Source organism: Carlito syrichta, unplaced genomic scaffold (assembly GCF_000164805.1).
Source record: "Carlito syrichta isolate Samal-C Ts95f unplaced genomic scaffold, Tarsius_syrichta-2.0.1 Scaffold312174, whole genome shotgun sequence".
In the NCBI taxonomy this organism is placed as follows: domain Eukaryota; kingdom Metazoa; phylum Chordata; class Mammalia; order Primates; family Tarsiidae; genus Carlito; species Carlito syrichta.
Window position 1 is genome coordinate 132,125 of NW_007256270.1, and position 27,953 is coordinate 160,077.

The window sequence follows — 27,953 nt, forward strand, 5'->3', positions numbered from 1 at the left end:
TCCGCCTCAGTCTTCCAAGTAGCCGGAATTACAGGTATGCGCTACCACGCCCAGCTGATTTTTAGATTTATTGTAGAGACGAGGTCTCGCTGCCCAGGCGGGTCACGAACCCGCGGACTCAGGCAATCCACTCACCTCAGCCTCCCAAAGGCGTGGGATTACAGACTGAGCCACCGAGCCCGGCTAGATTGCAAGCTCTTTGAGGGTTTACTCTTCTCTGCAGACTGTCGCAGCTTTCATGCATGTTGAATGAATTGAAGTTTGGACTTTGTCTTTTCTTTCTCAGCAGGAATCTTGTAGCATCATTACAAATTAAAGCTAATTTCATCTCAATGAATTGGCTCTCTGTGCCTGCCTCCAGCAACCCTTTGGAATCTGTTCCTGTGTACATTAATGGGTTGAAAGACAAACTCTTCTTTGCACAAGGCATTGCAGGATTCAGAAGCAGTCATGCCTTAGGTGATTTGTAGGGCATCCTTGCTTCTGGGTTACTGGCTACTAGCTTTTGCTAGCAATATAATTTAAAATTAAAAAAAAAATTTTGTAAGGAGACAATTGATGCATTTTAGAGGGTTACAGGGGAAGTCAGAATAAAATGATATATTTTTTTCAAAGCAGGTCACCCTCAACTTGTCAACCTCTAACACCCTTAAATTTAAAAGAATTCTAGAGCTTCTTTACCCACAATGTTAGGAGTCACACAGTTTTCCATGGAACGATTACATTTTACTTATAATTCATGAAATGTGATAGTATTTTCTCCCTCATCCTTGGGCTATTAGATTGTTATTTTGGAATTCTAAGTAGATTTGCTGACATAGAAGATGCTCGTGAAATTTTGGATTGGAGTAACCCTAAAAATCATATAGTCTTAAAAGATATGTACTATACCCACATGTGGCTAGAGCAATACCCTCTCTCTATCTGGCAAGGTAGTTATTTATAGTGTCTTGTTATTACTTCACACTAAAAAAATAGTTGTTGAGTATATAAATCAACAATGATTAAATGAATGATTAATAAATGTGTTTCCTTCCTTCCTTCTCTCTCTCCTTTTTTTTGTTTTTTTGAGTCAGGGTCTTATTCTGCCACCCAGGCTGGAGTGTAGTGGTACGATCATTGCTTACCATAACCTTCACTCCCTGGGCTCAAGTGATTCTCCTGCTTCAGCCTCCTGAGTAGCTGGGACTACAGGTGTGCACCACCATGCCTAGCTAAATGTTTTATTTTTTGTAGAGTCGGGATCTCTCTATTTTGCCTAGGCTGGCCTTAAACTCCTGGGCTCAAGCAATGCTCCTTCCTCAGCCTCCCACAGTGCTGGGATTACAGGCGTGAGCTACCGTACCTGGCCGTCTTTCTTATGTCCGCATCTTATGATGGCTTCTAACATACAGGGTAAGGGGTTCAGAGTTTATAAATGGGGAAACTTTTCTTCCTTACTTATGACTCTTAAAGAGTTTGATTGTAAGAAAAGTCTTTGGAATATTTTAGATTTGAATATAAGAAATCATTACAAACTTTGGGGTTAATAACTCTAATTTTGACAAGAATATATGAGGGGAATCTAAAAAACCCAAAATTTGTTCATAAAAAATTGTTTATTCTTACATGTTTAAACTTCAGTCACCTTCAAAGTACTCTCCATTTGATGCAATACACCTATCAAGATATTTTTCCCACTGCTCAAAACAGTTTCTGAATTGGTCAATTTTGATGCCTTTTAGTGCCTCTAATGTTTTTTGTTTCACCTCTTCCACAATGGCAAAATGTTTCCCTCTGTGGACTTTTTTCATCTGGGGAAACCAAAAAAAGTTGATTGGGGCAAGATCCGGTGAATAGGGAGGGTGGGGCAACAGGGATAATGCCATTTTTGGTCAAAAACTCCTGAACATAGACCAATATTTTGTTAAACTCTAGTGTGTCCACATGGCTCTTTGAGCTATGGCCACCATGTTTCCTGGCTTTGACCCCCTTTCCTACCTAGGGGAGGTGAATCTCCTTTCTCTTCTCTTTCTCTAATTTATTTTCTAAATAAACTGTGTTTTCCAATCTTAAAAAAGAAACAAACAAAAACTGCTAAATACTAAATACAGTGTGGGCAGATACACTTGTAAATCACTCATTATGAAATGGACAAATTTGTTGAATCTCAAAAAAAAAAAAATTCACTGAAGTTGAACACAGCCTCTCATAACAACTAGAGCTGGTACACTGATGCTGATGAGTTCCTAGAACACTTACCTAGCAGGGGAAACCTTTACTACCAGAGGCTCACCCTCCAAAAAAACAATTCTAGTTTTCTTTGGGTTCCCCCTCATATTTATTGGACCAGTTTTGAGATTTCGAAGGTATGCCTGCTGTTTATCATATATTTAGTTCACTAATTTGTTGATATTTTCTTACCATTTTTTTGCCCCAGTTTGCTAATCTGTAGAATGGGGATAATAGTAGTTCCCATTTCATAGAATTGTTGTGAGAATTAATGAGTCTGAATGAAGATTATATTCAGTACAGTATTTAGTAGAATTCAGCACAGAAAATAGTCCAGATGTCAGCTGAAAAAATAGAAAAGTTCCCAGCCACCCTTTGGGGGGAGGGGGAGTAAAGGGCATTCTTATCCAGCAGGTTTCTGCAATTATTGTAATTAAGGAAATTTCTTTAACTTTATGACCTGATGTCAAATTTGAACTTATTCACCCAAAATGTATTCTTTAGAAATTTTGCATATCATAGTGGCATAAGATTTTTTTAAATGCCTTTTAAAAGAAAAGTTAGTGAAAGAAAAAGTAATCCTATGGAGTTTAGAAATTCATTTTAGTTTCTTTTAGGTAGTAACAGAAGGTTTTATTGAGTAATAAGGTGATGGTTTTGTCTGTGATTCTTTTTATTATTTTATTTTTTTTAGGAACTAACTTATTTTTCAAGTGGGGCTTAAAATTTAAGCCCCAATTAATTACATGTAGCTTTCTGATCCAAGACTGACCCTGAAGCACTGACTCAAAGAACATTTGACTTTATTTTCCTGTGGCAGTTCAATAACGTTAGACCTGTTGTCTTCATTTGTCCCTTTTCTTTAATCTCCAGTATCCTGCATATTTCTATTGTCTCCCTGATTACATGCTTTTGTGAGACAATTACCAACTGTGTGATTGCAGAAAGAATTACAAAACATACCATGAGCTCTCTGTAGGTGATTCTTGCAGATTTATTAGAACTGCTTAATAGTTTAGAAGTTTGTATAGATTGCTTAGTTCAAAAAACAGGGTTGGGGAGAGAAAAAGCTTGTGTAGCTAACCTAGCGTTGCCCTTGTATTGCGCCTGAGTAGGGAATCTGATAAGAGTGATTTCTTTTCCTTAAAACCAATTAAGCCTTTAGGTTTGAAAAAGACTGAGAAATTAAAGCCTGGTTTATAATCTGTACACAATACAGATAGTGGCACTTCTCTGAATTATCACTATGATTCTGGCAAGCAAATATAAGAAACTACTTTAAATTCCTGCTATGTTAGATGCTGTAGCAGATTTGAATGGTGTTGACCATAATTCTCCATCTGTCTGCCTTAATTAGTTTTTGTGTGGTGCGTTTAATTGGGTTTCAGTCATTCCTTACAGAGCACTAATCTGTGTGTAGGCGGTGTTCCTATTGCCATGCGGCTCTTCCTCGTCTCAAAATGGCAGCCTTTCTGAAAAATAAAATGCTTTTTAACGTATTTTTTGAATTCTCAGAAATAAATCCCACACCCATGCCGGGTGGTCGAGTGGCAGATCTGGGTTTTATCTCCCCTGATTTTGAATAGGATCAATAAGAGTCCTGTGTAGTGCACAAAAGATATTCAGATACTAAGTGAGTGAGTGAATGAATGAATGATTTTCTACCCATAGTAATTTACTTGTCTGTTCCCTGGTTGATGTTTGTGAGCTATCAAAAGGTGCCTGAGAAAATGCTGTTTAAGGAAGGGCACATGGTTGGTCAACCCACAGTTTTGTCATCTTTTATTTACTGGTGAGTGAGTTCTAACCTTGGTGACCATGTTTCCCATGTTGCCTGACAAGAGATACTTTTCTGACGTCTGGATCTGAAAAAGTTTGGATATTAAGAAATTTTAATTCCCAGTATTTCAATAACTTTGGAGGATGACAACTCTATTTGAAGTGAGGATTGTATTAGAAAACCTAAATTTACGGTAAATGTAGCAGTGATCCATAATTGGACATGTTGAGGTGAGCATAATGGAAACTTCTGGACTCTCTTAGTTGTTATCCTGGGTACTTATATAAGAGAAATGGCTACCCAGGGTTAGAGTGGAATCTGACCATATAGCAGAAAACGTTGTGATCTAGGCCTTCTTAGTGCAAATCCTAACACTAGGGCTAATTTACTTGGGGATACGGTTGTGATTGCCTCCATTTGGAAGCCAGCCTTTTGGGGTGAACACAAAAATTCATTTCTACTTAACTAGTAAAAATATTAATAGTGCTAGGCACGGTGGTTTGTGCTTGTAATCCCAGCTATGTAGGAGTCTAAGGCAAGAAGATTGCTTGAGCCTAGTATTCAAGGCTGTAGTGACCTGTGATAGCACCACTGCACTTCAGCCTGGGTAAGAGTGACAGAGTGAGATCCTATCTGTAAAAAATGTGTGTGTGTGTGTGTATACATATGTATATAGAGAGAGACACAAACACACACTAGTTTATTTATGTATGTGTAGTATATGTAGTATATAGCATATACTATACATATTGCATATATGTGTGTATATGTATGTGTGTATATCTTTTAAAAGTCATTTAAAGTCAAAAATTCAGAAGTTAGCAGATGTTGAGTGCCCACTATATTTCTGACCTGGCAATATGGAGTCTATTAAAGATGTTAATTAGAAGGTCCTTTTGAGATATTTAAACTTAAATATATTAGCTGTAATGAGTTAGATAGAGGTAAACACAAAATCTGGAACCATATTAATGACAATAAATATTCCAAAATGGTTCTGTGCTTTTGGTCAAGCTATTTGGCAAGAGAACCATTTCACTATTCTGATCAACAGGTTTAAGGTCACCTCAATTGCATTCATCTAATTGATACACATCTCAACATCTTTTCTTTTTCTTAAACCAAAATGGTTTAAGGGCTAAACAATAGATAGTTGAAACTTTTATCAAATTTAATTTCTTAATTATACTTATTGCTAGATGTATGTTTTCCCTTAACATTGACACTTTTAAAAGACTCAAAAAAGGTTTGCTTAAATGTTTCCTTTCCATGTGATTCCTAAACAAAAGATGGCAATTTAGAAATAGATTTTATTTATTTGCTATTTGTCTTTTGACTATGGATTTATCCCAGCAAGGAAAACATCTCTTTCATTTTTTATATGGATTTTTAGTAATTATTTCTTCTTTGGACTGATTTCTTTGACATAGGATGTACTATAAGTTATAAAAACATCTTTGAGACAAAGATGAATGATTATTTAGGATTAGGTACAAAGTTGGATTTTTAAAGACCTGCAGAAATTCAAGTCTATTATTATGTTGACAAATAAACAAAATCTATTTAACATAAATGAGACAATATTGACTTCCATGCTACAAATTATATAACTCTTACTTTTATCAGATCCTTTGTTTTTTAAAAAATTATTTTAAAATGTTGCTACCTGCTAGCTGTTAACCTGAAATAAATTATTGTTGTTCTACAACTCTGTCTGAAAAATGACTGATTAATTATATAGTACAGTTTTTCTGAGTCACCAAAAATAGGAAGTAGCTGTTTTCTTGTAATATCAGATGATTTATGTATGTGTTCTTTGAACAGCTGAAGAAGTCACAGATCTAAAGAGGCAAGCAGTTGAAGAGATGATGGATAGAATTAAAAAGGGAGTTCATCTTAGACCAGTTAATCAGACAACCAGACCGAAGGCAAAGGTATGGAATGACTAAATGTTTACTCCCCCCACCTTGACAATTTTCTTTTTAAAATAAAAGAAAAAAATTTGATGAAAGCTACGTTAGGACTGTCAAATCTTAGGATAATGTGTCATAAAAGCTTTTACCTCCATATAAGCCTGTTACAGAAAGACTCTTAGTTGACCTGTGAAGAGCCTAAATCAGTATAGAAAATATGCCATGTTATTTGCAGGGTCATGTCATCTCTTTGAGAAAGACATTGATATGAACTGCTATACCAAACAAATAATTGTTATAACCTTTCTTTTCTTTGATTTTTTATTCTTTTGTGTGATTATCTACTATGTGCCAGATACTGTTTTAGGTACAGGGAATAAAGCAGGAAACAAACAGACAAAAATGCTTTCTTCCTTGAGGCTTCTATTTTAGTGGGAGGAATCACATAATAATGGCAGAACAGAACTAAGATAACTTTTGAAAAATAGTGAGATTTATAGGATTCTTTTTCATTAATTACTTCACAAACATATTCTAGGTCACTTCAAGGAGAAAGTTTTGTGCATATGTATTATCAGTTCACTCCTAAACAGTGAGTGCCCTGGGATCTGTGTGAGCTTAGAGTCCAGTTCTGTATTTCTCCCCTCCCTTTGTGTCTATTACATTTAAATAGGCCCGATAATAGTTTTCAACATTTTCCTTGAAAAATATTCTTTCTTCATTCAAATTAGGTATGAACATACTAGTTCTCCTTCCTTCTCCCCTTTCCCTTTCCCTCTTCCTCTCTTCTTCTTTCTCTTCTTCCTTATCTTCCTTCTGCTATTTCCCCTTCCACCTTTCTTCCCCTTCCCCCCTTCCTTGTTCTTCCCTCTCCCTTCTTCACCAGACACCAGCACTGAATCCCTTCTTCACCAAACTTTATGGTTTGATTCTTTCCTTCTGTCAAAGATGCCTCTCTTCAGCTGCTTAACTGTCCCCCAGTATGATAACTGTTTAATTCAGATTCCAGTGGTTTTTTTTAAATTGCCACTTTGGCACAGGCAGGCAAGATAGTCAGGCAAGGCAGGAGTGTCCATGGTGTGACCTGGAAAGAGGGAAAAAAATCCTCAACTCCAAGTGTAGATTTACATCTAGTGAAACAGAAGCTTTGACCAACCATGTAAAGTAGTTCAGTCTTATGCCAAGGATATGAAAGCAGTTTTCTAAGTAAAAGACAGAATGTAAAACTGGAGGAGAAGCCAAGTGTGTAGAATGATCTGGCACAGCGGTTTCAGTGCTGGTGTCTGGTGAGTGAGTGAAGCACTGTTGTTGGAGTTGGGCCCAGGCAGTGTCACCCAGCTTCCCCATGCTTTTTTCTCTTTTTAATGGGGGTAGCACCTGCCCTATTCCACTCATGGTGTTGTTGTCAGAACCAAATGGAACAAAGCGTGAAAACACTTTAAAATGCAAGTCCGAGTGCCACCTTTGAAAAAGAATACATTTTTATAGCTTTTGTATCTCCACTGCCATGAAAAGAATAAGCAACCAAACTATTACTAGAGAAAAATGCAATGCCATTTTAAAAAACTAGAAAGAAAAATGTTGAAAACTTCTTAAATCATAAGCAATCAATGTTTCGTACATCCTTTTGTTTTCAGAATATCACTTTGTGCTTTTTCTTTCTTCCCATGACTCTCCCAACAGTTACACATTATTTAATGTCATTTCACAATCTGGGAATCAACTGAACAAGGATCAGTGGATGACTGGGTTTTTTGCTGGTAATCATTAAACTGTGTAGATATAGTGTTGAATGACCTGACTGATAACATTTAAAACAAATGGTCACTGCATGTTTTAGGACAGATGCCTTCCCCCAGTTCCGTCAGGGCTTTCTTGAAATGTCACAAGTTATGACAATGTGCAATCCAGGCTTTAAAAGGTGTGTGCAGTCATAGGGCAGCCTGAATGGCATGGCAGCACTTTGGGGTATGCCTAAAGGCAGGGCATTTGTTCAAACATCACAGCCTGTCACCTGAGCAGTTGACCTGCAGAAATTGAGCCTGCCTTGAGAATACTAGTTCAACTGCATAGTTTCTACATTTTTTGGAGGTGGCGTTGGTGCTGATGTGGTTGAAATTAGTGTTCTAGTGCTTATGACTGGCACTCTGGGCATGTATATTTCACAGAAAACCTGGACTATGAAAGCTGAATGCCTCAGTCAAATTTGTACATGAGCAGCAAACTTCTCTCTTCCTTCTCTTTCTTTTTAAAAATTGAAATGGGATCTTGTTTTTTAAATTCTATTTTGAGAGGAAAGGAGTATAGGCTGCTATTACCAATTTCCATTTTTTGTTGAGAGAAACTGTAGCCTCACCTCTTTGCCAGGAATGAGTGGCTCAAGAGCTTCCTTTCATTATGTCTGTGCAAGTTTCCTCTTCATTCCATCTTTTGTGAAAGGAAGTAGTACAGGGAAGAACAGATGTCTTTCCTGAACTTATTTTTCATGAGAATCTATCTCATGTTAAATTTTCCCTCCGCTAAATTAGTCTAGGGATCTACAGAGATCGTTAAGTATTGTGAGACAGACAAATGTTACCAAGAATTTTATTTCAAATTATTTTGTTCATGATATGGCCAGAAGAGAGTGGGGCTTGTAATTAAGACACTTGACTCAAATACTGCCTTCCTCAAGCCTAACTTTTCTCCTAAGATAAAGTGATTGAGCTATACCCTCTGTAAGGTCCTTGACTGCTCTGGCAGCCAGCCATGCTGGCATTCTCCTGTAAGCTAGGTTCTTTGCGGGTCCCAGCTCCCCAGATTCGGTCCTTTCATGTAATTCATGAGACAAGACGTGCCAGGACCCTGTGAGCTGACCTCCTCTCAGGGCTGGTGGACCTCCTCCCAGACCTGGAGAGGTTTTCTGCCCTTTCGCTTGCTTCTGCTCTGCACTGCCTTCTCTCTAGTCCTTGCTTGCCAGCAGAGTCCAGCAATGCAAGTAGAACACAGTTTATTGCAAAAAGCTTTGAATAGTTTGGAATCAGATATTGAAACTCAGTATTTTTTTTAGCCTATGATAATAACCAAGAGGTAATAAAATGGTATTTAGAAGATGATACCTTGTGTCCTTTTGCTTTGAATATAATTTCTAATTTCCTTTTTAACTGCCACTTGAGAGCATTAACATGGCTAATATTTTTTTCCTAACTTGAAGACATAGACCTAATTTTAAGAAATACATAGTCATACACATCACCAATTTAAGCTACCAATCCTTTGCCATGTAAAAATCATTGTCTAGTATTTTTAAATGAAATTATTCAGTAAATTTTTTATTTTTAAAATTGTAGCCAGAATCTTCAAAAGGCTCTGAAAGTGCAGTGGATGAACTAAAAGGAATACTGGTAAGAATAGATCTCTATTTATTGTTTAGATAAGGGGAAAATGAAAGGAGAATATTTTAATCTGTTTTTTATGAATAATTGCTTTTGATGTTTTATTCTCACCTACAGTCAACCTCATTTCTTTTGCCAGTTTACTTGATTGTACTTATGGACTTCTCTATCATATGTGCTAATAATATATCAAAAAACACTGCTGTTTCTATTCTAAATGAGTGGTTACACGTTCACCAAAGTCATTGTTTCCTGTTCTTGCCCCCCAATCTTGGCATTACATTATGAAGATCAAGAGTCTGGCCATCTGTACATATTTATGAATAACAAAAATATAATAGATGATAGTACTTCACTTTGAGGAAAGTGGAATTCTTGACATCTAAATGTAAATCTGAGATCCTACCCAAATATGTTAATATCAGGGTCACAATCTGCCTTTTCTTACAGTGGAAACAATAATTTGATGATAAGACAAAAGGCCCTTCCTTTATGTTACTAATTTTATTTTCTAAAAGTAATTCATATCCGTTGGAGAGTATGCTTTCTCTCTCTCTCTACTCATATTTTTGCTTTTGAAAGTATGAGCTTTTGCCAACAGAATAAATGGCTACTGCCCTCTCCAACAGTTGCTGGCAAAGATAAATGCCTCACTTAGGAAATGTTTCAGATACTAAGAGCTCTATTCTCAGATCCTGTAACAGTCCCGATTCCAGTTATTATGCATAGTAAGTCAACAAATATGGGGGCGGAGGTACAGGACTAAATACTCCCATGTTTGTTGTTTCAGTGCTAATTATGCATTGCATGTGGACATCCATATAATTGTGGTAAACAAGATTATTTTCATCAAGCATGTCTTTAAACAGTAGACTTAACTCAGAATAGCTTAATTAGTTTGCTTTAGTTTTAAGTGAGTGGGATTAGCACTGAAGAGAGGTATATCACTGGCTAACAGCGGTGTTCTACCTACAGAATAACACTGTAACCTTTGAAAAAGTATGTGGTTATTATCTAATGGATTCTTTGCTCAGAAAATTTAGTTATCCAGTGTTCTGTTAAGGAGAACTCACTTTGGCATCCCTTTTGTTGTGTTTGCATCATAATGCGAATGCATGCTCATAAAGATGTCTCCTGGGGCACAGTTCTGATAATGAGTTTGACTTTTTAAAAATCAGGTTTATTTTAAAAATTAGTCATCTCTATGAGATACATATGCTAATATTTGGTTATCTAAAATATCCTCTTCCCTGATAATGCTGGATGATAAGTTTACTGAATTATAGTATTACTTCTAAATATCATACTCATAAATAATTTTGTGCCACCTCAAGGAGAGAAATTTGTGAAATAATTTATCAATTATAAAAATTTTAGAAACCTCTTTCTTTTCTGCAATTGCCCCCATCCTTCTTGCCCTGGATCTATCATTAGATCCTTCTGTCTTATCTGGCATTAATGTATTACTAGCAGTTATTATTCTGACATTATTTCTTCGTTTTTTTATTTAAGTGGAACTCCTGATGCTTTCCCCTACTCCTCTTTGCCAAATGGCAGCTTTCCTCTGCCTCTACAGAAGTTTATTTGAGGGAAGATGGATCATTTATAACTCTCAGTCACCTGGGGGCCTCTAAACTATACACATTCTTGTGTGTGAGAGAGAAGAGAAAGCCCCTAGGTCATCTTGCCTAACAAACGGACATCCTTATTCATGCTTCTTGCTGGAATTCAGACTTATGAGGATGATCAAAATTAGTACCCTGTAAAGCACATGATGCCAGCCTTACAATCATGTCATATATAAAACAAATATGGAAGAGCACGAAAAGTTTATAGTGTGTACTCAAGTGGAAAGTGAGCACCTGTTCAAGAACACCATGTTCGGTTCTGTTGTGGAACAGAAATCAGGAAGACGCTCAGCCTGGAGTATTTTTGCTGAAATGGAATGTGACCCAAGTTGTAAGACTTAGAGATTTAGCCCACTGCTGAGTCAGCACATGGGTAGAGAATAGAGAAGAAGTCTCAGATTTGGGGGAGATGAAAAAACTTACTCCATTTTTTGAGTTATGTAATTTGTAAGCCAATTTTTAATGTCTCGGTGCTGACTGAACTCATTTTTTCAAACCTACTTCCACTTAATTTTTAAAGCTGTATATTTTAGGGTAACCTCCTGAGTTATTCCAGTAACTTAAAAGCCACTCTAATGGCAATTTCTGAGGAATAAACTGATATACATTTATCTAAAAATCTCTTCTCAATTTCAGTTGGCTCTAAATCAAAGAAACAAAGACTGTTTTTAAAAAAAGTATCTTCTTACAGGTCTTTTTCAAACATCTTCAGTTTTTCAGAGTACCCAGAAGTTGTTAAAGAGTTAATTTTGCCACCTGACAATTAGATTAGTCAGCATTGTGAACATTTAGTGAGCATGGGGACTAAGATTGTTAAATGATTACAGTGATTTGAAATAGAAAAAGAGTACTGGTTTAGGAATTGGAAGATCTAAGTTTTAGGTTCAGCCCTATTACCGACTTACTGTGGAACCTGGCCCAGACCCCAAGTCTCACTGAGTTTGAATTCTCTTGTGTGAAGGAATTATGTGTACCACATGGTTTCTAAATTAATTTCTTATTCTCAAATTCTATGATTCTAATATAAATAGCTAGAATAATTTTGGTACTTTATTAGTTGAGCTCTTCATCATTTCAATTGAGAGTCGTGCAGAAACCTTCCTCCATAATTGCTTCTATATTTAAAGTTTACTCATATATGAACTGAGTCAGCCATATCCATCAGTAAATGGAGAGAGAAGTTTGGGTTTCAAGGGTTAGAAGTTGGAAAATTTGGAAAATGGATTCTTTCAGTATCAGGTATGACGAGAGGGTAGCTTACCACAGTCAGGAATTTGTAGAATAATACTGTTACCAAAATAAAAAGTAGAGAATATTATAAAAGGCAAATTCCTTAATAAATGATATGCTTGGAGAATATGTATGTATATACACACACACACCCCCCATTTTCCTTGAATTAACTCCAGCCATTGGGCATATCACACAAAGTATCCTTGACATTCAAGCAATAAAGTAGCTTTACAACTTATTTTAGTAGTGATAACCATAAGGTTTCTTTTCACATTTATTTACAAACAATGCAGATGGAAAGCTTTTTAAAATTATTAATAAAAATGATATGGGAATAGTTGTTCTAGTACGTTTTTCAAATGTATCTAAAGAAGCTAGAGTTCTGTTTTCTGTATCTTGTTAGGGTCACCCATGCCTCACTGTATGACTCTTTCATAAGTAGATATATATCTGCAATGTTAAGGATATAAACCAAATCATCCCATTTTGGAATTATAAAATAAGTTATTATAGTGTTACAAGTGATGTGATATTTCTTTTGACATATTAAATGAAGTTTTACAATAAGTGAAGAGCCAAAAGAGATACTTCTAGTGGAAAAAATAATGTATGTCTGATTAAAATATGAACCTTATATAAGTACTTTGTGTATCAGTTGATTAGGCAGCTGATAATAATGTAATATCCTTGTCAGTTTCCCTCCTGACAGCAGGCTATTCTTCTATAACTTTAAGCAGTTAGGGTGGGAAAAGTTTTTTATTCTAAGCAAAACACCATAACCTATATCATGAGATTTGTAACCATATGATTTTACCAGCAACTTTTTTGTTTTATAGGCTAAAGAAAAAACATGGATTACCATTTTTAGCCATTATAATTTGTAGGATACTTCAGGAAGTTGCATGGGGGAAGGAGCAGGATTAAGGCAAGCCCTTAGTGAGTTCAGCCATTATAAAGCCTGGCAAGGTTATTAGCCTTGGTGAACAGAAGCTGCCTTCTGACTCTGTCATGAAGTCTGGAGAGTTATACTGGGCTTGAGGTTCTTATTTTCTCTGATCAAGAGTATGGTTCTCCTGGCCCCCTACCACCTATTTTCCCCAAGCCTTTGGCACAGCTGAGGAGGATCATGTCAAAGAAATGAGGACACTTCTTATGAAAGACTTGTAATGTTGAAGTATCAAATCCTTACACATAATTGAGAAGAAGTACATCACCCAGTGTTCTGTACAAACACTTGACTAGTCATGGGGATGGAAAAACCATAGCTCTCTCTACAGAACATACTTCTGAGAGGAGCCAGGAGAGTGAACCACTGCATGGGTCTTTCTCTGTCTTCTTGAAAACTAATATTCTTTTCAGCAGTACAGCTTTATAGCATCTCTTATTTCCTTCAGTATTTTCTGGGCCATGAATAATACATTCACTACATTCACTGTCTCCTCTGTTAGGAATACGGAATTAATATGCCTGACCCTTGCTTGCCTCTTTGTATGATTATAACTTTCCTCTTTCACGCTAAAGTCAAGGTGTGCTCAGCCACACATTTTTCAGTGCTGCTAGAATTTGTTTTTAGTGACTCGTGGCCGCCATATCAAGATTTCCTTCTAAGGTGAGTTTAATGTATCTGTTCTCTTCTTACTCAATCAACATACATCAGAATCTTAATCATCAAGATGCAGGTGCCTTCCCGCTGCTGAATTTCATGCGGCCAACTCATCAAGAAGTGTTCTTGCCTTGTTCTTCTGATATGAAAGCTAGCATCTACAGCATCAGTGGCATCTTCTTAAATGATCCAACACTCTGTGTTGTTGAAGATACATTCAAATACACACACACACACACACACACACACACACACACACACACACACACGTATATATATATATATGTATATGTATATATACAGCAAATTTGTTTTATTTCCTAATTTCATTCAGATTCTGGTAATGTTTTGATTTTTATATTCTTTTGTGTATTGTATTAAGACATTAACCTTTTTGTTTTTGTTTTGTTTTCACTTTAGGGGACACTTAACAAATCCACTAGTTCAAGAAGCTTAAAATCCCTTGACCCTGAAAACAGTGAAACTGAGTTAGAAAGGATTTTGCGTCGCAGAAAGGTGACAGCAGAAGCAGATAGCAGTAGTAAGCTGGTTTGAATTCTCCACAGTCCTCCTCTTTATCTCTGAAATATCTTTCTCTAAGTCCCTTTTTAACATGAAATGACCTTTTAAAAATTATTATTAAAATATTTATTTTTAATGTGAGTGAGAAGTATGGGATGGGCAAAGGTATTTCTAGATATGTCATAAGAACTCATGTGTTTTTGTTTGTTGGTATGTTTATTTATTTGTAGGTAATCAGGCATTTATAGATTTGGCTTGTTTAATGCCCTGTGTAAAGACATTCAGGATGGGTTTTGGCAGTAATATAGCATCAAGTACTGTTCTGGAACAAGACCATCTGAGTTTGAGTTCTGTCATATACTAGCTGGTTACCCTTAGGCAAACTAGTCAACCTTTCTGTGCCTCAATTTCTTCATCTATAAAATGAGGATAATAAAAGCACTGCTTTGAAGAATTACTCTAAAGGTTAAGTCAGTCAATATGTGAAAAGTGCTTAACATTGTGCCGAGTACAAAGTAAGTGCACAATAATTACACATCAGTTACAAATGCAAGGAAATCATCTTTACTCTTCATATCCATTTAGCTAATTGTCTTTGCCTATGAAACAAGTGAATGAGAAATTTCAGTTCTGTCACCAACAATAATATACCATCTGAACAAGTCTTGAGCTCACAGTTTGTATTTGTTTCACATTAAGCATGTGTTAGACCTCAAAATCTATTCCAGAACTATGTATGTCTTCTTGTTTTACCAGCTTGGAGTCATGGGAATTAAGAGAAACCTTTTTTGAGTTTTCCCTTGTGGCCAGCTAGGAGGCTGATTCTGAAAGACTACTATGAGGTAGAATTAATTGGCACCCATTGTGAACGGGCTGATCTTTTATACTCAGTTCTGTCAACTTCAAATAGTCTATCATAGCAGTTTAGATCTGGAAAATAATAAGCCATGTTGACCAAATTTAAGTTACTAGACTATTCAAGATGGGTTTCTTATAATCAGGCTCTAGTTTTGACCAAGGAATTTACTCAAACAATTGAGTGAATTGAGTCTTTGAACCAAAAGCAGCATAATACCAGACAAACCTTTATTATAAAAAGATGACACTTTTGTTTTCTTCTTTTAAAAAAAATTCAGCCATCCAGTTTTTAGTTTGACCTGGAGATTTCACTGTTTCAATCATAGAAAGAGTCTCTTCCTCCCAGTTCCCTTCTCCCTGCAAAATGCCACAAGATATTTTTTTCTTAGGATTGCTTTGCGAACATTACACAGCCTCCACATGACATATGAATCGTTCTTCATTTTGTGATTTAATCAGTGCTTGAGTCATCTTTTCCATCATTTCAGCCTTAAAGTACTCATGTAGACATCACTATTTTTAAAGATTTTGTTGATGCCATTTTAGTACTCTGTCATTTACATTTTGTTTTTTGTCACTGCCCTTTTTGCTTCTCAAGAAACATTCTTACTTCACTCATGAATTTGGTCAAACGTGCAACACTCGCTGTTTCAGAATTAATTTTCAATGGAAGAAATGAGGAAACATTTTCATTTTAGCAGTATGGAAATTTGAATATTTCAAAGAGTAGAGAAAGATGCACATTTATAGGCCTGGTGAGAATCATTTATGTATTGTATTCCACCAGTAAACAAATATTTGATATATTATTTGTGGGAAATTAGAATAAAAGACAGATATTCAACGGAACTATTGATAAATGAAAAGAATAATAAGAACTGTCATTGGCAAGGTGGAGAGGAAACACATACTGAGCAGAAATTTTCTTTGAGCTCCCTAATAGCCAAGGCAAAAGGAAAAAAGAAGGAAACAAACATACATATAAAGAAATCCAACCATTTTGTGGGTGGTACAAATGTTTTTCTAGCATCAAAGTGGAAGAGGCAGTTACCATGTGAATCTTCTTATAGAGGTCATGGAGTGACAAAGTGAAAATTAGGGTGTGATTGGTGAATAAGGAAGCTAAAGCAACACAGCTACATGATGGGAGTCAGATGACAAAGATGGGGCACTGGATAGGTTGGTGCCTCAGGTACTTAATCTCTGAGGTTGTTTTCTTCTACATACAAAGGCTTATGGGAAAGTAAATGTGAGGTCACAAGTGGAGCAAGGAAGGAACATAAGAGAGGCAGCCAGAGGATTGTAGAACTCAGATCCCAGGATAATGAGTATCTCCCCTGGGGCAAGGGATATATCCTTTTCCTTATCATTTTTGAGACGGAAAACAGCTTTTATGAACATCCTATGAACCTAACTGATGTTTCCTTGTTTTGCCTAGCTTTGTGGCCTTACCAAACTTGCACTTCAGAGAGTATCAAGTGCCTTTTGGAGAACTTTGGGTGACTTAAAAAAGATGCAGTAATAATAACCTTAAACACTATACATTTTAAATTTTTTCTTTTTGTATACAAGGAAAGTGAGAGCTTGGGCTTAGCTCACTACTCTGCTTCCTTTTTGCAGGAAAAGCATTGGTTTATTCAAAACAGATCTTGGTTTCCAACAAGGACAGATTGTTTAAAGATACCTAGTGCTTTGGTAAAAAAATTACCCAAGGGCAGAATAGAGCTTAGTGAAAGCAAATCTTGAATTCAACTTCATGTTTATATTTGACTTTATTTCTTGGGCTTTCTGCCCTTTTCTCTTTACTTACATCTCCATGCAACACGAGGCTTAAGACAGCTGGGAAGAGGAGGCCTTTTAAACCAGATTATTCAGTAATGTCATGAATTTGTCTGCCTAGATAGTTTAGATGAAATAAGTAAGAAAGACAGGCACTAATGTTTTGTGAGCTATGGCTTCTGCTAGACCAGAGGGGTTCTGTGTCGCCCACATAGAGTGATGCTAAAAGAGGTGTCCAACAAAATGCCTAAACAACTTTTCAGTCTCTCTTAGGTAGGGTTTCAAATTAGACCTTCATTTTTAGAGTTGATGTGTTATACTGTTGTAGAACATCAGACATCTCATATCCAAATGTAAGAATAACATTCCAGAGCTTAATATTAATGATCAGGGATTAGCTAGCATTTTGGATTGTATCCACTAGTATGTTCCATTTTAGGTGATGATCTGGCATTTTTTAGGAATAAAGAGACACCCAAATTTTGTGATTTTCTTAGTGGCGCCTTTCAAAGTTGTCCTCTAGCTTCATTTTAGAAATTAGGATTAATTTGCATGTCTGTGATTTATTTCATAAATCTCTTTGTTCTAAAAGCATTCCTTCTGAAGTTTAAAGAAAGACATACTAGAATCTTGCTTTGAGAAAACTGCCTGTGTGAGAATCTTCCTGCCTAAAGTTAGGGGAAAAGTCATAAGGGGGCTTAGTTTCATTGCCCAGAACTTTTAGATTGATACGCCAATAATTTCAGTAACAAGCCCTATTATAATGTTAAAATCCCATCCCATAGAGCAGAAAAGTCCAAAAAGTAAATAGCCAGACTCTTTCCCACTTAATTTTTATGATCCAGTGTCTGTAATTTAAAAGGAAATAAATCCACTTACTTCTCATTCACATTAAAATGAAAATGTTCATAAAAGCTGTTTAATGCTCAAGAAGACTTCATGAGCCTCTTAGAAAGAACCTTTCCACATTGTTCCATTTTCTGTTTAAAATGCAGAGCTCAGTTTTGGGAAAGAACTCTTGAGAGGCAAAATGGTTCAAGTATGACTGTCAGAAAGCCATACTTTGATAAGAAAAGAGTTTTCACAATTGCAATATTACTAAGGACTCTGGTCAGTGAGGGGACTATGGCCCAGGATTTTGTGGTTTCCTAAAGGTCTGTACACAATTTCTCAGCATGATCCTGGTGAATTGAGATGTACTAGACCCACCAAAGGAGAGCAGATTTCCAATAGGAACATTTTTCAGCATGCTCTTCAAATTTTTAACAAACCTGACCTTTGCACTTCTTGAGGGATTTTCAGTTAATCTGTTTTTCAGTACCATATTAATAAGCATTGCACAGAATTATTAAACTTGAGGTATGTGTTTGGTTTTAAGGTCCAACCGGGATATTAGCCACCTCAGAGTCCAAATCCATGCCAGTGTTGGGTTCTGTATCCAGTGTAACAAAAACAGCCTTGAACAAGAAAACTCTGGAGGCAGAATTCAACAGCCCGTCCCCCCCAACACCTGAGCCAGGTGAAGGGTCCCGTAAATTGGAAGGATGCACAAGTTCCAAGGTTACATTTCAGTAAGTAATGATACTCTTTACTAAGTAGTACATAGAAGAATCTATAATGACTGACTTGTGTGTTTCTTTGGTTTGTTTCTCGTTAGAGACATTTTTATTTGGCTACAGAATAAATACTTTTCTTCTTTCATTTGATGAGCCAACTTTTGATTCTAGAATTCTAGCTTCAAGATCTCATTCAGATCCAAAAAAAATACCAGTTTACTTCCCCTAAACTGGTTTGGTAATCAAATTCTTCTACACAAAATATTTACTTGGATGATACTTTTTCTGTATCAGAAGACAGTCTTTCGAGATTAAATGCTTAGGTCATCCTTCTTAATGGTTCATGAGCAGCTGAAGAAGATACTAGATCTTGCAGAGGCTACTTTGAAGGGTACACCTTTACAACCTTTTGTTCTGGTCCTCAGTTAAAGACATGCCTAATATTGCTCTATCCTAAGAATGAAAATATACTATGTAAAGAGTGATCTATATAGACTTGCTTCTAAGTGGCACTTTGATTGTCAGAGAGTTAATCCTGCTATTGAATGTGTTTCAGACACATCTAGTGGAAAATCAATTTGTTTTATAACAATGGCAAGCTCTTTTTAAAATTAGTCTACAGTTTTGCTGTAGTTCTCTTGCCAGGATGTCAGCCAGTTTGTCACTTAAAGAAAAGGAAGAGGTGAGACAAATCAGATCAGCCGAATATTGTAATCATGGTTAATTAAACCTCTGATTTCCTGTCCTATCAAGAGAGAAAGAACCCCTTTTTTGTAGCTCTAGCTGTCTTAGCTTAAAGGTGAAACCTGGACAAATGAAGTTGAAATTTAATTTGCATCTATTTTTGCCAAATGGTATTTTCTTTCTCTCTTGCATTTTTCTCATTGCTACTATTAACTTTTTTTCCTCTTTTGGAATGAATGACCCTCTTTGCTGATTTACAGTTTTATCTAATTTCATTGCATCTAAAAGCACATTTTCTTCTGCAGTCATGTGTTTCCTTTCTTTTGACTAGAGTCATTTGAACAGTTCTAACAGAAAGATGATCTATATTCATTCTTCAGCTTTCCTATTAAATTTGTTTAACACCTAATTTGACATCAACAATCTGGCTACATTTGAACCAATATCCAGACACAAAAGCAATTTGGCTGAGACAAGTTAGTTTCTGATAAATGCTTCAGTGTGTGTATATAGATTTTTTTCCTTTACCATTTTACACAGATAATCTTAATCAGAAAATACTGCAACTCCTTCCTCCTTTTGTCTGCCTTTTATTCTCCAAAAGTAAGTGGAAATTACATTTCCAAGAAAGGAAATGAAATAATTGCAGGCCCAAGGTCTGCAAAATGTGTGTTGAATTCACAGTGAAAAGGATCCATGTGTTGACAGACACAGTTGTTAGATGCCATAAAGGCCGATATGAAGCTCAATTTATTTCTCGTCTTGCTTGTTCAATGACTGCTTAAGAGACACATTTCAGTTTAATTTATCTACTTAAAGCACTAATACAAATACTGTGTGCTGCTGTATTAACTTTTAAACTTTGTAACCTAATGCTTGATTATTCAGTTCTTGACATTCTTTAGCTAAAACAACTAATGCCATATGTTTTCATATTGACAATAATTTAGCAAATAAGAGGATCTTTCTGAAAAATCTGTTTAGTACAATTAGACTATCCAAATGAATCTGATAATTTTGTGTATGTACAGGGTAATTATTCATGTCCCAGATGGGCACATTTCATTCATTCTGTGTAAGCCTTTTAATGACTAAAAGAAGTTTAACGTAATGGAATTACATGTAAGCTTTAAAAGTAAAAATTTATATTATTTATTAGGATTCCCTGAATCCAGCCTACCTGCCAGGAATAAGAAAGGTTCTTTTCAGGACTGTTTCTGGCTTGCTTTGACTAATAAGTTTGTTCTATTATATTAACCATAAGGTCGAGGCAGCCACAGTGTCTTACTTCATTGGCTGGAATTGTCAAAGCACTGTGAATCAGATCAACAGTTAAAAAGTGAAATGTAGCCAGGCTCGGTGGCTCAGCCTGTAATCCCGCGCCTTTGGGAGGCTGAGGTGAGTGGATTGCCTGAGCCTGCGGGTTCAAGACCCGCCTGGGCAGCGAGACCTCATCTCTACAATAAATAAAAAAAAAAAAATTAGCCAGGCGTGGTAGCGCGTGCCTGTAATTCCGGCTACTCGGAAGGCTGAGGTGGAAGGATCGCCGGAGCCCAGCAGGTCGAGGCTGCGGTGGCCGGGAGCGGCCACTGCACGCCAGTCTGGGTGACAGAGTGAGCCTCCAACTCAAAAAATAAAAATTAAAAAAAAGTGAAATGTGAGCTGTGCACAGTGACTTATGCCTATAATCCCAGCATTTTGGGAGGCCGGGGTAAGAGGATTGCCTGAGCCCACAGATTCAAGACCAGCCAGGGCAACTAACTTGCCAAGACCTCATCTCTACAATAAATTCAAAAATTAACCTGGCGTGGTGGCATGTGCCTGTTAGTTTCAGCCTCTTGGAACACTGAGGTGGAAGGATCACCTGAGCCTAGCAGGTTAAGGCTGCGGTGGCCATGAGCATGCTACTGCACTCCAGCCCAGGTGACAGAGTGAGGCTCCAACTCAAAAAACGTGAAATGCTTCCTTTACTTTTTAAAACTGCGTTTACACTCTAGTAGTCACACCTTTATTTTGATTTGTGGTGCCACCACCATAGTGTTTCAGGTCTTTTCAGGCTCTTGATGGGAATCAGGGTGAAGGGAAGATATCAGTTGCAATACATTATTGCTTCATTATGGATACATTATTGCTTCAGCACATGTGTATGTCCATACACACACACACACACACACACACATACACACTCACACTCACACACTAGCCCTTATCAGCCCCTACTACTCTTACCTCCCTTCACTTTGGCCTCTTTGGCCTGGTCCTGTTCCACCCTAGACCCTCTGCTTTTGCTCTGCCCCAATAGCTGTATAGCCTACTCCCTCACCTTCTATCAGTTCTTTGCTCAAATGTCATCTTTTCAATGAGGCCTACCCTCACCACCCTATTTAAAATTGTAACCCATCTTCCCCTAAGTGCTGACTTCCCTTCACCTTATCCTATGCCATTCCCCCCATAGAAGTTATCATGCTTAATTTACTGTATTCTGTACTTACAATATTTATTGTTAATTTTTCCTCTTCCCCTACTGGAATGTAAATTCCATGAGGGTAGAATTTTATTTCTTTTCTGTTCACTGGTTTATCTCAAACACCTGGAACAATTCCTGCCATCTGGGAGGGCTCACAGTAAATACTTGTTAAATAAATGAAGGAATGAGCACATAGAATCAATAAAACAGCAGAATATCAATTAATTGAAATACTCAATTAAACAGTATTCAGCAGTTGCATATACTGCTGAATACTATATTTAATATACACACCAGCTAGATATTAGAGATTTTTGTTGATTGGTTGTTTGGCTGGGCGCTTTGGTTTTTAGAGGTTTTTGTTGATTGGTTGTTTGGTTGGGCTCTTTAGTTTTTAAAGCATCTTTTAAATGCCCAGGAGTCATTTACATTCAGCTCAATCTTGCATATCTTTTTTGCCTTTGAACCTATGCCAGATGAAGTTATCAGAGACAACAGAATATCCAGCTGTGAGAGAAAGACTCAGTTATACTCACCTGATTGGCCTCAGATGGACAGGAAAGTTTACTAAACTACTAAGAAATGTTTTAAATGTAAAGGCAGAAACAAAGATGTTTTCTGCATAAGATCTTCACTTAACCAGAAAAATAATACCAAGCTATCCCTAGGAAGTTCTTTTTTCTTTTAATAAACTTCTAAAATCAACATATGTATATATTCTAAATAATTGAGTAACTCGTGTCTGGTAAATTATAAAGTCAGAGATATATTGATTTATTTCCTAGGGACCTATGAGAAAGCAAAAAACACTTTTTTTTTTAGAAAGCAGGATTTATTGAGAGGACAGAAAAGCTCCCACAGCGGGAGGGGACCCGAAGGGGTTGCCCAAGAAACACTTTTAATACTTAATTATGAGAATTAATTAAAATTAGCATTCTTGTCATTAGCATAAGCAAAGCAAGAGTTTTGTTTTCTTTTGTTTTTAAAGAAACAAGAAGAAAAAGAAAGAGGGTAATCAGGACTTGGGGAAGCCTAATTTTTTTGTTTCTATTTTAATAATGGCTTGAAAAATATGTCTGTTAATTATTTCTACTAAGTATATACTGTCTAGTCATAGATGAGAAGAATCACAACAAAAAGAAAACAAAACACAGAGAGGTTAAATGACTTGCCAAGGTCATCTGATCCAGTAAACAACCCAGGTGGTCCAGTATCTTAGCTTTTGTCCTTGAGGATCCATTATCTCAGCCTTATAATTTTAACATAAGATAGGAAAGAAAGTTACTGAAATACTTGTGATATATTATCTAATTTAAAGAACACCTCTGCTAGGTAAGTGTTATTACTTTCAATTTACACATGAGGAAATTTACACATGTTAAATCTCACAGTGAATTCAAATTTTATTAATTCTGATTGCTTATAATTCAAATAGGAATTCTGCTGGTGGTCTCCCTTTATGCTACAAGAGATAAAGAGCTAGCCAAGCACATAAGCAAAGCAAAACTTATTTTTGCTTTGATGCTCTTTCTGTTGATTTAGATTAATCTGATAATGTTAAAATATAGTAAGACTCATTGATTCAGGCTAATCAGTGGGTGGGATGGTCAATATAAAAGAGAGAAAATTCTAAATTATAGAATTTTTTACAGAAACTGTTACTTTCAGACAGCTGTAATACCTGGAAATAGGCTGATTGAATGTTGCACAAGGTCAGAAAAATAAGAATGATTTGTATTTTCATCAATAAAAGTCTGTGGACAGGAGAGGGGAGTAGCAAGGAAACAATGTGATTAGTTTAGTAAACCAGTCATTTTCCGCATATACATAGGGTAGCAAACAGCATCCAGTTATTTCCAGGACTTGAGCTCTACAGTCAGATAGACTAGGGTTCAGGTTTTGGGTCTGCTGTTTATTATCTTTGTGACCTTGGACAAGTTATTTAATCTGACTCAGTTTCCTCATGTGTAAATTGAAAGTAATAACACTTACCTAGCAGAGTTGTTGCTATGTGAGGTACCAGAAACATGTTAACTCTATTATCAACATATAATGCATAAGAACATAATGCTGATGTTCTTGATTGATATAGGTACAGTAAATTGGAAAAACATCTTGAGAGGAAAAGCCTACCTACAGCATTTCATTGTGTGTCTTTTCTATTTAGTTAATATTTTCTATCACTCTTTTGCAGTATATATTCATAATAATATAATATCCATCCAAGAAGAAATGTACTGAGATTGTAGTAGGCAGGATGTATGTGTTGATTATAGATGGAGGCTTTTAGTTAATGGAACCAGTTTCCAGTTTGTGGGTTGAAGATTTTGGAATTTGTTTCTGTGTAGTTTTATTGTTATTACCAGGAACTTTCATGTGTTGTTTGAATTCCCCCAAACCTAGTGACTGGACATTATTCTCACTTTACATCTGAGGAAACTGATGCTCAGTGGGGTAGACAGCTTGCCTACAACTCTAATTCTCACTGATCTCGGGTCACATTGCATCTGAACCTTTTACGTTCTGCCTCCAAGGTCCATGCCTTTTGAGCTATGGCATACTGTGTTTAATATATTAAGAGCTTAAGGAATGGACTAGAATAACCATAAGATTTCTTCTATAGGAAGCAATAATTTGGCACTTAAACTGCTCCATTGACCCACTGATACTCATGCCCTGCTTCTTGGACCCTACATCCTCATAGGTAGTGTCAGCTCTTCCTTTTCTCATCCTCTTGCTAAGGCTAACCGAAGCAACTAAAAGATCTCTTGTCTAGGGAGGAAAATGTTACTCAGTAGAACAAAGAGCTCTGGAAATAAAAATTAGTAAAAAAGTCTTAAAGAATAATTGGAAAAAATTATTTTAACGTTTTTCATGCCAAATGTCCAATAAAGGGGCATGCTTCAAAATAAACTTTGAAAATTAGCCTATCAGAATACCAGCCTATGCTAGTTTAGTCTTCAGAGTAAGTTTCATTTACACATTTTAAAATTTTATTGGACATTTCACACATGCTGAATAATAGTTTATTCCCAGAAGTAAAATATCTTGAAAAATCTGACCCTAATTGTTGGATTAGAAAGGTGCTTTATGAGTGATAATGTAATATGATAATGTAAAGGTGAATCACTGTCTGTGAATCTGGTTGTTTTCAAAAACATCCATTCTAAAGCCCAAAATAAATTTTATTATTGTATGCACTTTATGCTGTACTTTTTTGTGAGAGAGCTTCGAGTTTGTGCTTATTTGTCCATTGGTTGTCATGTTTTAGGACATCTCTATTCTAAAGAGAGGCAAGATAAAGGGACTTTCAGTATGGAGGAAAAACTAAGCAGATCTTAAAATATGTCTGCATCACAATTAGGCAGGGGTTCAAGAATATCTTGTGTTGTTGCCATCTTACTTTTCATCTCTGAATGAAACAGATTCATATGGAAGTGGACTTCCTCATCTGAATTGAGCTTTGTTCATCCATAGTCACTTTTTCTATTAATTACTTTCAGGAAGGTGAATATCCTCCTAACAGTTACAACTAAACAAGGTAGTCAACCTCAAAAATGATTCTTCATTTTATCTAGTTATTTCTGTAAAACCTTGCTTCAAAAAGTAGAACCCATTTGAGAGGGAACTCAGGTTCCATTGTAACAATGTGTTTTGCGCTGGGCTTGGTGGCTCAGCCTGTAATCCCGCTCTTTGGGAGGCCGAGGTGAGTGAATTGCCTGAGCCCACGGGCTCAAGACCCACCTGGGCAACTTGATGAGACCTCATCTCTACAATAAATCAAAAAAATTTGCCGGGCGTGATAGTGCACGCCTGTAGTTCCAGCTACTTGGAAGGCTGAGGCGGAAGGAGCACCGGAGCTCAGCAGGTCAAGGCTGCGGTGGCTGGGAGCATGCCACTGCACTCCAGTCTGGGTGACAGAGTGAGACTCCAACTCAAAAAACAAAACAAAACAAAACAGTGTGATTTGCAGTGATTTCACAGCTCTGTCCTCTTCTCTTGGTCATTCTCAAAGATCCTTTTAAGCCACAATTGCCAGAGACTCTTCCAGTTCTCTAATTCATCATGCTTCTCTTCACCCAAGCTTCCCCTGGAAACTGTAAGCTTTATCAAACTCTTTTAAATTTCCTTTTTAACCATCATATAGGCAGTTAGCTTGTTCTTTTGTTTGGGGGGTCAAAACAGGTCACAGTCTGCCCTAGAAGAATTTAAAAAACAAAAACCCATGGCAATTACAGAACTTCAGTTTCAATAGAAAAGTGTTCGTTTCCAGTGAAACCATTTTTATCTTAATTTGTATTTGCTTTCTACATCTCTGGTGTCTCTAAATTCATGTGACTTTTGGCCCCATACAAATTTATTTTTGTAAGAGTTCATCTTGTTTGGGCCATTAACTGAATTATCAAAGGGTAATTGATAAAAGATAAATTTTAAGCCGGCTTGGTGGCTCAGCCTGTAATCCCGTGCCTTTGGGAGGCGGAGGTGAGTGGATTGTCTGAGCCCAGGGGTTCGAGACACGCCTGGTCAACTTGGCGAGACCTCATCTCTACAATAAATCAAAAAATCAGCCGGGCGTGGTAGTGCATGCCTGTAATTCCGGCTACTTGGAAGGCTGAGGCGGAAGGATCACCGGAGCCCAGCAGGTCGAGGCTGCGGTGGCCGGGAACGGCCACTGCACTCCGGTCTGGGCGACAGAGTGAGACTCCAACTCAAAAAAAAAAAAAAAGATAAATTTTAGATGTCTCTTGGTTGGTGTGACTAGTCAAACATTTTCATGAAAGTAAAAAACTCTAATTGGCCATTCAGGTTTTGAATTTAAAGTAACATTGATTTTTATAATTGTTTGACCTCTAACTGGTCTCTTCACTTTTATTCATTATTTCCAGTGTGAAACTAAGGTAGAAAAATGAAATTGATAAGTACTGCTTTTTAAAAATTGGACCTAGAGAATTAAACTTTTGAAATATGTTAGCAAATAGAAATTGAGTTTCTTAACTTACTTTTAGGGAAACTTGGCATAAAATTATTCTCTTAAACATTGATCCTAGCTGGAAATTAATTTGGTTAGCCATATAACCATTTCTTAAGAGAGGTTTTGGGTCAACATTTTGTTTAAATGGAGGCAAGGCACAGCAAATTGGATAGAGTTGGAGACCATCATACTTAGTGATCTATCACAGAAACAAAGAACTGAATACCACATGTTTTCACTCTTAAGTGGGACCTGGACATTAATCACATTAGCAGGAGAGAAGAATCTGCAGTCTCTGGCTGCTGCCAGGGGAGGGAGGGTGGGATGGAAAGGAGTGAGTTTTCTTTCTGTTATCCCCACCTCCACCATTTCCTCATCACCTCCTCTTTCTCAGTGTGTGCCTGTGTGTGTGTGTGCACGCGCGGGCACGTAACACACACACACACACACACGCACATAACACACACACACACACACACACACACAAACACACGCCCCACGTAACACACACACACACACACACACACACACACACACACACACACACACACACACACACGCCCCAGCCTAGAAGGAAGCGGGGGGTACCTTCCCTGTACTTAGTAAACATTTGTTTCTGCAAAGAGACTACTAGCTAGCAGAATGAACTGCATGGACATTACTGCTTAATCTGATGCTCTTATACAATTAAAGGATTTGCTGTGCTCTCAACTGTAATCTTAGTACAGCTGAATTGTGTACTGACACTGCAGGAAATGGCTCTGTTCGGCAAAGCACTACTACAAAGGTTCTCCATGTGTGCCTGTACATGGACAATTAAGTTTTAACAACAAAATTAGTGGAACAACTAGATGTTCTGGAAGTTGAGATCCCCTCACTTAGCCCGCCCCCCAAGGAGCTGTCCAGGGAACTGCCCAAAAGATCGCCTGTCAGTATTGTCTTATAAGTGTTGTGAGTTGCAATAGCAGCAGCTTCTTCCAGATTAATTGTTGAGGATGCATTACACCTCATGGAAAAATGACTGTTAAACTGCTGTTGAGTAAATCTCAAAATTACTGTTAAAATGCTGAGTAATTCTCAATTCTCTCAAAGAATTAATTGCCTTCTAGCATTTGCTTCCTGTTGCAAGCACCTATGATTTTAAGAGACTTTGTATAAAATATGTCATGTCTGCATAGAGAACCAAATTGCTTTTGGTGCCTTGTAACCTTTTTAAACCATTTTCAATAGTCTCTACAGTGTTTTAGTTTCTTTTTTTTTTGAGTTGGAATCTCACTGTCGTCCAGACCGGGAGCGGCCACTGCAGCCTCACCTGCTGGGCTCTGGCGATCCTTCCACCTCAGCCTTCCGAGTAGCCAGAATTACAGGCATGT

The 27,953-nt window shown here is 37.0% G+C and overlaps 1 protein-coding gene across 5 annotated transcripts in view; it reads left to right on the forward strand.

Annotated features, from left to right (window-relative positions):
* The window catches only part of SHTN1 (shootin 1), a 106,835-nt gene that overhangs the window by 70,169 nt on the left and 8,713 nt on the right, over positions 1-27,953 (forward strand). For 2 of the 5 annotated variants that reach the window (XM_021718402.1, XM_008069669.1), the window contains 4 exons: positions 5,816-5,925; positions 9,234-9,287; positions 14,163-14,283; positions 18,280-18,472. In XM_021718402.1, coding sequence (XP_021574077.1) covers positions 5,816-5,925; positions 9,234-9,287; positions 14,163-14,283; positions 18,280-18,472 — 478 coding nt within the window. Of the gene's footprint in view, positions 1-5,815; positions 5,926-9,233; positions 9,288-14,162; positions 14,284-18,279; positions 18,473-19,681; positions 20,249-27,953 lie in introns of those variants that run through there. The other 3 variants (XM_021718403.1, XM_008069671.1, XM_008069670.1) reach the window with 3 other exon arrangements.